Source organism: Phialemonium atrogriseum (assembly GCF_030411735.1).
Source record: "Phialemonium atrogriseum strain 8032-3 unplaced genomic scaffold QBC33scaffold_3, whole genome shotgun sequence".
Taxonomy (NCBI): Eukaryota; Fungi; Ascomycota; class Sordariomycetes; order Cephalothecales; family Cephalothecaceae; genus Phialemonium; species Phialemonium atrogriseum.
The window spans coordinates 314,487-325,309 of NW_026848140.1; the positions used below are offsets into that span (position 1 = coordinate 314,487).

The window sequence follows — 10,823 nt, forward strand, 5'->3', positions numbered from 1 at the left end:
CAACTACTAGTCTGGCCCTCACTGGCTTATCTATGGGAGAGCGGACGGGATCCCGAGTTCTCCAGTGGGTATGGTCGTATGTGACAGTACTGTTCTCTAAGCCTCTATATATACCTACCTACGTACCGCCTAGTAGGCAGGTAAGGAAGGGCAAGCTTTGGGCAGGTACTGTACCTACATAGATGCTTCCATCTGTGCTCGGGGTGTTCATCCGAAATGAGCCAAGACAGTCCCATATTTATCGCAATATATCACCGAAAGGATAGCATGGAGGTTGATAAGAACAAAAATAATCGGTTTTTTTTTTTTGTTTTTGTTTTTCTAAGTTAGCTATTGTAAATCACCCTTGCTTCATCAGGGATGGATGGATATCATGTGTGGATGGGTAGCCCTGGGATACTCTCAAAATGAAACCCCAAGAAAGACTCCATACCGAAACGCCATTGCTCCTCCCACGCTTTTCCTCCTGTCGTCTGCTAACTCCTGAGAGTAACCCTGGCACCCATCTATCCCACTGTCCCTGACCATCCGACCATTGCTCCAAAAAGACAAAAATAGGCAAAGAGAAAGGAAAATAGGATAAGAAAAGGAAATCGCGCGCCACCCCCCCCCGCCCTTCTCCTTTTCATAGTTTTGCTGCTGGTGGAAGAGGAGTGTTTCGGGGAGGGGGAGCTGCCAAAAGAAGAGCAAAAAGAAGGAGAGAACGGCGAAGAGAGGTGGTTTGGAAACGATCCCAAGTGAACGATCCCACCAGAATAATACACGACAAGTTAAACACAAACGAAAGGCAATATTAATCAACACAAAAACTCGGCACACACAGTGTGTCTGGGGGTTGGTTAGTGGCGCAATGACACTAAGCCAAAAGGAAAAGAAAAGACAAATAACCCCCGACTTGATCGAATCCGCGCCCTCAAGTTCTTAGCGACGAGGGGCCCAGGGAGGACGGTGTGCGAAGAAAGAAGCGCCCCCTTCGTGGTACGGCATATGGCCCTCGCCCAGGTGTTGGTCCTCCTCAATGACCCGCGCCACAGCGCCGAAGGCGTGCGACTGGCGGCGAGTGTGGCTGGGGCCGGGGCCGGGGCCGGGGCCGGGGCCGGATTCGTCCATCGGCGTCGGCGGCCGGGGGTCGAAGGGGACGACGGGAGTGCTCTGGTGGCGCGAGTGCCCTGGCCCGGCCGTGGGGGATCTTCCGCATCTGAGCAAGACCCGAGGCAGGAGGGGGTGCGACGGCTGGAAGTGGTGCGACTGGGGAGGTGGCACCTCCTGATAGTTGGATGGTTGCCGCTCCGCTGATGTGTATCCATTCTCGTACCTGTCCGTGTATTCATGCGCTGGTGGGGGATTATACAGGCCCGGCACGGGAGTATATGGAACTGCGGGACTGTGCCAGGCTTCCGGCGGGTTGCCATATCTAGGGAAGGCATCGGAATAAGAGCGGTTGTGAGACGGGCGAGAAAGGGGATTGCTGTAGGGAGCTGAGTCGCGGGTCACCACCGTGGGGTCCGGTTGGCCGCTGCGGGGTTCAAGAAGGTGGGCCACACTTTGGAACCCAGTCCTCCGGGGCGCTGGCGCCGGCAGGGGGCCATCCCGCATGGTGCCATGCGGGGGGTGATGCAGCACTTGTGCCGGCGAGGGCTCGTTTCCTCGCATGTAAGGAGCAGGCCGATACGGAAGTTCGTTCATTGGTAGCTGCATATTGGGGCCTTGGTTCTGGCTGCCAAGGTAGGGAAGGTCCGGAATTGATGGTCTCACTGGAATATACGGCTGCTGCTGGTGGTACACGGCGTCTGGCCATCGATCGCGGGTCTGTGGAGGGGGCACGTTGGATCGCGGCGATTCCACGATTGTTGGATGGCTGACACGACGCTTCGTAGAATGCCCTTCTGCCCGCGTGCTACTTCCAACAGACTGCGATCGCTCATGGGTGGCCCTCCTCTTAGCGCAAGGCTTCGGGGTGTTGGTTTCGGGGCCGGTGATGTCCGCAAGGAGTTCAATGTCTGGGACTTGGGTGAGAGCACCCGACTTGAGCGCTTCGCCGATGCGTTTAACGATATCTTTGATCTGTTTCGTGGTGTAGCCTTTCCTGCAATTATCCAGCAGCCATTCAGGCACGGCAGTCCCTCTGACGACTGCGGGGTCCGTGGCGACGGGAGGGTTGTTGCCGACCTCGGGGTTACCGACACAGCCATTCGTGGGTCCGGGTTCTTCACCCATCTCCTCCGAGTCGTCCGAGCGAGGCCGTTTCTTGCTCCCGGATGGGTCCTTATCGATGCGCTCCTTCTCACGCTTTCGGATCGCCAGTTCCCAACCCCGAACGACACCGGGCTGATTGTTTCGCCTGTTGTTGTCGCTCCAATATTCCACCCTGTCTAGTTGGACCCCAACAAGTTCGCACTGCATCTTGGAATATCCACAACCATTGCGATAGCGACTTCGCTGATAATGTTTCCGGCAGAAGTGGACCCACACCTGTGGGGGGATGGATCGGGTGCAGGATTTATTCCTACCGAAGAGGTGCGAGATTGCCTTTCGCAGCTGGCCCTGGTCGTTGGGACAATTATCCGTGAACATGCACCTAAGATCAGCCTCAAGGTCGGGCTTGGTCTCCGTGCTCCATCCGTATACTCCCTGGTCGGGACTAGATGATGGCTCCGGTTGCTGTGGTGGAGGGAGGGGAGGAGGTGGCCCCTCGCCCTGTCCCCCAAAGCCTGTAGATGCCCCAGGGGCAGAGATTGAGCGCTTGTGGGTTCCGCCAGGCGAAGAAGGGCTTGGCGCAGAAAGCAGGTTGGCGTCGGGCGGTGGCTCCATCGGGCTTTTCGATATCCATGTTAGCAATTCTGCCCGCAACATGTGATTACTCTGAAAAAGTTCGACCGGGCAGTGGTCTAATAATGGTGGGCGTGGCGACGGAGGGGAGTTGACATACCTAGGAGGATTTGAGATGCCACCACGCATGATCAACAGCGCATCCGAAGGAGATCCGGGCCCGCGGGACGGTCCTCCAAGGGCGAACGGGTGGATTGTGGCGTAGATGCTGCTGCTGGTCTGCGTCGTAGTCGCGCCCAACTGGGTGTGGCCGACTACTTCGTCGGCAATCGGGCGTCTGACTTCGTGGTCGGTGGCCATTCTGTCGTCCACCGGCTGCTGTTCGGGAGCAGGCTTTGCCGTGGCATGGAACTCGTTGAGTGTCGATGTTGATGATATCCGAGAGTGCGGGGTGCTGCAGATATCGGGACGTGATGAGGACGAACTGCTCCTGGAATCCGATAATTTATGCTTGGGCGACTTCGGGCTGCCCGGCGGTAAGTCGACCATCCGGGATTCACTGTAGAGTCCCGGCTCGGGAGCTGCCGTGGTATGAATCGATGTGTTCACTCTTGGGAATGGCAATGAATAGCCGCCCCCGTCCCAGGGGATCCTGTTCTGGTTAGGCGTCCCCGATCCACCTGTGCGTCGGGACGGACTTGGTGGTCGAGATCCTGTATCGACGACCATAGAAGGCCTGGTTGCCTCCGGGGTTGATGAATGTGTCGTCTGGCCACCCGTCTTGCCTCCCGCCTGGCCAGTGGAGTCCACCGACTCCGACGGCAAGGTTAAAAGGGATTTGACGTTCATGGTTTAATCGCCAGCCGAGATTCGCCAAGGTCGTGACCGTTTGTGGGTCACTGTGCCTCCCCTCTTTCTCCTTCACACGAGTGGCTTGAGAACGCAACGATAATGACGTTGACTTCTTGACACCGCTCCCAGAGAGATCGTGCTATCCCTCAAAACACTCCCAGACAGGTCTAACCTTGCAAGGTGCTTGGTCTTGACGAGTGTCAGCATATTGAACTCCCTTGGGCGAGGAAGGATGGCTATCTCACCTCTACCTGGCTCCAGTGGCCACCTTGCGGATGACAAAGCTGCCCTTTGCTGTTCGAATAGTTCCTGTCCAGACTCGCTGCGCTCGAGTTAGATGAGATATATCGTCGAAATTCGGTTCCTGAGTGGAGGAAGGAGGGTGGACGGGCAAGTGTACGTACGGTGAGATGTGGACGATGAGATGGTCGGATCTATCGAGGGGATCGACGTTTGAGGTTCGAAGCGACAGTCCAAAGTTGATTGAAACGGCCGAGACGCCAACGATCCAGGAAACAATGGGACTAGGGTTCCCCAGCCCAACCGGACCTGGATGGAACCGAAGGAAACGAATAACGAGCAAGCCTTGCCTGGCCTTGAGACTTCAAAGCTTAGGATCTTGGGCCTTTCACAACGCGCACTGACTCAGTTGTTGGGGTCAAGCGAGGGAGCCTGTGCCAGAACAGTTCAAGCATCTTAAGTCTTGAGGAGCAGAGTTGTTCTGCTCTTATAATCACTTCCTCTTTAACTCGTCCCCGACCCTCGCCCCTTCCATCTGCCAAACCATAACTCGAGAGCGAAAGCCTCTCCGGAGTTCTAAACTAAACGAGCGATGCAGCGTACGCCGAGCGGAGCAACAGGGGAAAAATTGGGTGTGTCAACGGGGCGCATAAAAGTAGCCAAGGTCTGGAGAGGAGGCTTGTTTTGGGTTGGATGGCAGCTGGCGGCGTGAGATCCGGGTAAGTTTGTACCCTTTGTATGTACTCCGTACAGCCAGGGGTCGGAGAAAGGTCGCAAACCATGTTTTGATGGCAATGGACCATAATCCTTGCTCGTGACCTGGTGAGGCAAAAAAAAAAGGTCGAGCCTCGATTTGAGCCTAACCTTCTTAGACTTCTAGGGAGGCTTGAAAGCTCCAATGGGAGGCCGCGAGAGCTCGAGAGCGCGAACTCTTCACGGGCAGCATATCAGAGTGGGACGTCGATATGCCGCCGTTTTGGAAGCCATCCTTGCAGGAGATCATGGCGTCAGACGCTCATCTGAATCGTGTGGAGCACCGTTCGTACATGTGCCTGTGATCTTGTAGTGTACGGTATCCTATTCTCGTATGGGGGCTCTGCGGTAGGGTGATTTGGAAGAAAAAGAGCCTTGCGACTGCGACACTAGCAGGGGAGCCATGACCGGGGAGTGAGGATAGGAGAACGGCACTGAGGCGCAGCAACTGGGGGGGGATCTGCAAGCTGAGACCCGGGGATTGACGATGAAACCAGCAGTTGGGCATGGGTCCCCACATCTGAGGATCTGAGGTAAGTAGGCGCGCTTCTGCCGCGCAAGGGCATAGTGGCTTGCGATTGGCCCAAGACGAAGGCGATCCATTGTTTCAGGGGTGGTTAACAAGCAGGGGTAGATTGTGTGTTGAGACAAGAACTTGCCCCAAAAGCTGGTCCAAGAGCGTTCCAGCTCAGGTTGGAAGCCACACGTTCCAGGAACGCATTTTTAGTCCAACAGGACTTCAGGCTTAATGCCTGCCCTTGGAGAAGATCAGGATGGGGGAGCGGTGAAGATCACAAATACCTACCTATTTTCATCCGCACTAAAAGTCAAAAGCTGTACAATATAACTCCAAATCCATCATACTTGACCTCCCATTTTTTCGTAGGAGCCGCAGCTGCGCACAGACCCCGATGCCAGAATGACAGGCACGTGTACAAAAAATTGAGGCTCCAAAGAACTTCGTGCAAGCATCAGCACTCTAATAATAATAAATTTGTGTTTGTGAACCCCCCCCCCCCCTTTTTTTTTGAAATAAAGGGGGTATCGCCACAGGGGGCTACCTGGTGTATATCGCATCCTCTGCGTCCTTTTTGAGTTGTCTTGCTTCCAGGTTTACCTCAGCTATATCTTGTCCCCCATAGCTAGTGCCATTGGGGAGGGGCGAGGAGTATGCGAGTCCATCTTATGCCAGACCCACACGCTAGCAACTCCGACTTCCGCCTGGAGAAGCTCTGACTTTGACAGAGAGTTCAAGACCGCGCCTCTTTCTCCGAGAAGGATCAGAAGCTTGCGATCACTTCGTCAGTCCAGAAATGACCCCGATTTGGACGAAGGTTCTGGCAAACTATGCCAGAAGACTCCTTGGTTTTGTCATGGATGATTAGGCTTATCGACTGCAGCAAAGAAGATCCGGCGAGAGATGAGCTTGGTCATAACACCCTTGGCGGCTTCAACACCACGGGTGAGCGTGTTCGTATCCATGAGGACGCGTTCCTCAGTACGTGGCCTTGGTGGTGATTCACACACGTCCCGACGCGTACTGGCTGTGCCGCTCCCTCGACCGATGCATCGACAGACACTGTGTGGGCGGCTAAATATGGCCGCAGAGTTTGCACGAGAGGAATCATGACAGTGCCACTGTCGTGGATGCCACAAGTGGGGGCCATGGATGGTATGAAGGTATCCCGAGAACAGCGTGTCAAGTGCCGATACAAACGAGTGTACAGGCTACTACCGGCCTCAACCTAGTTTCGCTAACGGAGGAGGCAGTTTTTGACCGCAAACTTCCCAACTTTTTTGAGGGAGGTGACGAACCAGGATACAACGTCCATATCCTCCTCCGGACCACCCTCGGCGCTCCCTCGGCGCTCCCGAAATGGGCGAAGGGCATCTGTCTACCTTGTATCTACCAATCATCGTTCACATCATGCCCGGAGCACGCCATGTTGCAACTGAGCGTCGAGGGGCAGTGTAAAGGATTCGTTCGATCCCGACTCGTCTCCGAGCTGCCTATCTATCACGACCCGGCGCCTTGCCATTCACTACCAAAAGTCCAACGTTATTGTCGAGAAGAAAACGTCCGCTCGTCGTCATGCCTTGACACCACCTCCTAGGCTCATTGCGTTTGCGCGATTCTAGGGTAATATTTTCTTTCTTTTTCTCTTTGCTGTTGTTGTTGCTTTTTTTTTTGTCGAGTGAATGTGTCGTTGTTGGATGCCTCTGGTCCAACCTTTAGGCGCGTGTGAGCCTCCGCAATAGGCTGCACGCGGGTAGACGCCGGTTTGCTGATGCATATGAGCTCCTTCTACAGACAAAAGGCAAAATTTGTCCTAACCTGCGCTTTTCGGCAGCGTGGTGGAGCCGACCCAACTGACTGGGACCTACCTGCCTGGCACTTGTAAGGCCAAAACTTGCTGGAGTATCACGGCTCTCCCGCGAGACTCTAAGAGATGTAACCGTGTGGCGTGCGACTGGAGAATCGGAGCCAACTTAAGTCGGAGAATGTTCCATTAAAGCTCCAATTCTGAATATGGGGAGGCTCTTTCAACTCTGTCCTGGTGGGTGATAGCCATTGACTGCAGCTGGAAACATGAACTGAGTATACTTGCAGATTTTGACCATCCCCTTCTTCCCACCTACTCGTACTACCGATACTGAGAGGACACCTTTTACTCAGGGATGGCTATATAATGTCCAGAAATATATCCGCTCCACCGAGTCCAGCTTGAGACAAGCCACCTTGCACATGTGACGTATCAAGTGCAACATCATCACCAGACCAGCGATCTCGGCATGGTCGAAGCAAAACCGAGGCTTGCTTGCTCCTTCATTTGCCTTGGGAATAGGGCCGAAGCTCAGGCAAGAGCAGGATAAGTTTCCCCAAAGGTTTGCCACGTTGACTCTTCAGGGACCCAAGGAGGCCAAACCTAGTCCGTAAACCGTCGAAGGTTTCCAGAAAAGGTCGGGCAATCGGTCACTCTGGTCCCTAGTGGAGTACGGTTGACGACGGTCTAAGATCAAGGAGCCTGTTCCTCAATGCTAGAGCTTGCCTCGGCTCGCCTGGATGAAGAAGCTAAACAAGTGTAACTACGGTGGCAAGTGCCCTGTCGAGCAAGAATTGCCTTCAGAAAGGGATAGCAATGTCGTCCGGGCGTTTTTCTAGCCTGTCGTCTGCTTGCAATCGTCAAGATTTTCTCATCAGTCACGATAGCCCCAAGCATGTCTGGTCTTAAACCTATGGGGTCAACATCAGCGTGGCCTCTACTACCGTCTATCTCCACGGTCCGCTCCTTCTGATGGCAAAGATCAAGAAAACCCTAAGGCCGACCATCGGTTTGAGGACTGCGGCTAGGAGATTCTGCCTTTCCTGCCATTTCCGTTCTTAGGAGCAGTATCAGACTAACTTTTCTGGCTACCCATCTCCGGTAGCAATATCAGAAGGTCGCGCGTGTGCGGCTCCCCAAGAAATTGCGGTGCCGGCAAACCGCCGGATAGATCGATCCTGGCATGCGGCGACCGAGACATATACAAAACCTAGTCGTGGACGCTTGAGCTCATCGGCTGAGGCAGCCTCTAAGAGCAGGGGGAAGGGGGCGAGCAGCCATCACAGTGGGAGATCATCCACATGGAGGGAGCTTAACATAGTGCACTTTCCCCTTTCTCATTCTTGCACTGTGCCTGTCTGAAGAACATGCAAACGAATCAACAACACCATACCTGGATCCACACAGGCTCGGCATCCAGCCAAGTATTTTTATACCTCAAGAAACGAAAAGCCAAATTACCTTCACCGTCATCTCTCACACCCGTATAATCCCACCCCCCCCCTTCAACGGAACTGATCCTCAGTAACCCCCTTCCCCATAGCAGCGGTGCTGCTGACGCCGCCCGTGACCATCTTCTGCAGCTCGTCGACGTAGGCGGCGCCGCTCCACTTCTGGTGGCGGACGACGTCGACGCCGGCCTCCATCTCGGGCTCCTGGACGAGCTCGCCGTACGCCCGCATCCCGACGCGGCTGTAGGCGCGCGCGAACGTGTCGCTCGCCAGCGCCGTCGTGTGCAGGCCCGCCAACGTGATAAACTGCCAGCAGTAGCCCAGCCCCGCCAGCCGCCGGATGAAGGTCTCCTGCTCCGTGCGCGGCATCGCCGTCTTCCAGTTGAAGGAGGGGGAGAGGTTGTACGCGAGTCTTGAGGGGGAGGGGGGTCGTTGGTTAGCCTGGAGCCCGTTTTGGTTCGGCTGGGAAGGGGGGAAAAGAAAAATAGAAAAGAAAAAAAAAAAAAGGGTTGACCACTCACTTCTGCTCGGGCCACACGGCGTGGACGCCCTTGGCAAACTCCTCGGCCTGCCCGTAGTCCGGCAGCTTGCTCTCCATCCAGATGGCGTCGCAGTACGGCGCGTAGGCGACGGCCCTATTGATGGCGCAGTCGCACCCGCCCTTGAGGCGGTAGTAGCCCTCCCTGGTCCGCGGCGCGTCCCAGTCGAAGTGCACGTCGACGCCGAGCAGCGACCGCGCCACCGCGCGCGCCTCGCCGTTGGACAGCGGCGGCTTGCCGGCCACCGTAACCGCGGCCCGGTACCGCGCCGCCAGGCCCTCCGGGTCCGGGTAGCTGCCTGCCTTGATGGCGTCCAGCACGGCGTCGTCGAACCGCTTGAGGTTCGCCTGCTCCAGCCAGCTGTCCTCGATGGCCTGCAGCTCCGGGCCGGTCTTTCCCGCCCGCTCGGCCGCAAGCATTAGGTCCGCCAGGGGCTGCTGGTTCGCGTTCGTGCTGCCCATGATGAAGGCGTGGTCGCGCGGGTCGATGGTCGTCGAGATCAGTGTTGCAGCCTCGGCGTCGGTACGGGCGATGGCTAGGAGGTCGGAGCCTGTGGTGGGGAAGAGCCCTATCGTTAGTCTATTGTGTCTTTATGATAACCAGTGCTTGAAGGTGAGGAGCTGCTCCAACTCACCCATGATATCAGCCTGTGCCCGGATCGCCACCAGCCGGTTGATGTGCTCGCTGATAGGCACCAAGACCTTGCCGGCCATGTGCCCGCACTTTTTTGTTCCCGGCGCCTGGTCCTCGATATGGATACCCGCTGCGCCCTTCTCGATGAACAGCTTGGTCAGCTTCATGACGGCCGTGAGACCGCCATGCCCAGTGTCCGCATCCGCGATAATGGGACGGAGGTAGTCGACGTTGGCCAGCTTGGTGCGCTCAGCTTTCGGTGTTGACAGGCGCTCTTGGCGCTGTTTGCGGTCGTGGAAGAGCTGTGCCATGAAGAGGTGGCCGACTTTGTTGGGCACGGTTGTCTGCGTGGGTTGTGTAAGTCCGTTGTCCGGCGCGGGTGGGCACAAAAACCGTGGCATGGGGACTTAGACTTACATATGGGTAGTCAGCCAGATCGGGACCAGGCTCGTCTGAAGAGGAAGCGGTAGATGATGATTGCCAGCCAGAGACATAGACGGTATCCAGGTATTTGGCCATCTGAGTTACCATTGTCGGTTCCAGACAGCCGTACGTGTAGCTCGCATCTTTATTCTGCACTGCAGTTTAGCTCGCGGCGACCTCTCTTGTGTGAGTAGGCGGACCGTACCTTGAAGCGACCCTCGAGGATATCCCATAGCTTCTTTGACTGGGCATTGCTGGCGTACTCGATCTTCAAGTTACCTCTTTTGGAGGCGATCTGCTCCGCGGTGAACGGCCGCTTCGTGTATCTCCACCTGGGATCACTCCACCATTTCTGGACTTCGGCGACCTCCTGGGCGAAGAGCTCATCCTCTTGGCTTGGTTCCACGGCCGGGTTAAGCATGTTGTTGGCAGCCATGGTGGGCAATGTGAATGTCTCACGGGCTTATATAATAATTAACCTAATGGGGTAAGATGGTAGGCTGTGAGGAGGTCTCGCAGGCTGGCTCTATGGGGACGGAGAGCAGAGAGGCTAAGTAAGGAGATGATGAAGAAGAAGAGAGAAGACAGAGCAATGGGTAAGGGGTAAGGGATCATCCAGTGTCCTTATGTCATGGGAAGCGAATAAGTGAATCAGAAGAGTCAGAGTCTAATCCCTGGCTGGAGTGGGCTAGATCTCGGGACAGATCGGTCGGGCGGCAATACGTTGGAGGTCCCCCGCGATGACTCTGGCAACAGGGCGGCTCCATGGTCATCTTTGCCTCGGGAGGCTCTTTAAAACCCTTGCATGACCTCGATCCAGCCCATGCGCCGCCTCCCCA

At 55.8% G+C, this 10,823-nt stretch overlaps 2 protein-coding genes across 2 annotated transcripts; both read right to left on the bottom strand.

Annotated features, from left to right (window-relative positions):
- Positions 1-510: 510 nt before the first annotated feature.
- On the bottom strand, positions 511-3,824 carry QBC33DRAFT_597351 (uncharacterized protein). The gene is made up of 2 exons (XM_060431924.1): positions 2,930-3,824; positions 511-2,815 (listed from the first exon to the last, which is right to left on the bottom strand). The coding sequence occupies exons 1-2, from the start codon at positions 3,616-3,618 to the stop codon at positions 922-924; spliced, it is 2,583 nt and encodes an 860-aa protein (XP_060287066.1). The 5' UTR covers positions 3,619-3,824; the 3' UTR covers positions 511-921.
- Positions 3,825-8,139: 4,315 nt separating this feature from the next.
- Positions 8,140-10,661, bottom strand: QBC33DRAFT_218849 (isocitrate lyase and phosphorylmutase). Its single transcript, XM_060422764.1, has 5 exons — positions 10,190-10,661; positions 9,979-10,134; positions 9,563-9,905; positions 8,911-9,478; positions 8,140-8,801 (listed from the first exon to the last, which is right to left on the bottom strand). The coding sequence occupies exons 1-5, from the start codon at positions 10,418-10,420 to the stop codon at positions 8,444-8,446; spliced, it is 1,656 nt and encodes a 551-aa protein (XP_060287067.1). The 5' UTR covers positions 10,421-10,661; the 3' UTR covers positions 8,140-8,443.
- Between the last annotated feature and the right edge of the window lie 162 nt (positions 10,662-10,823).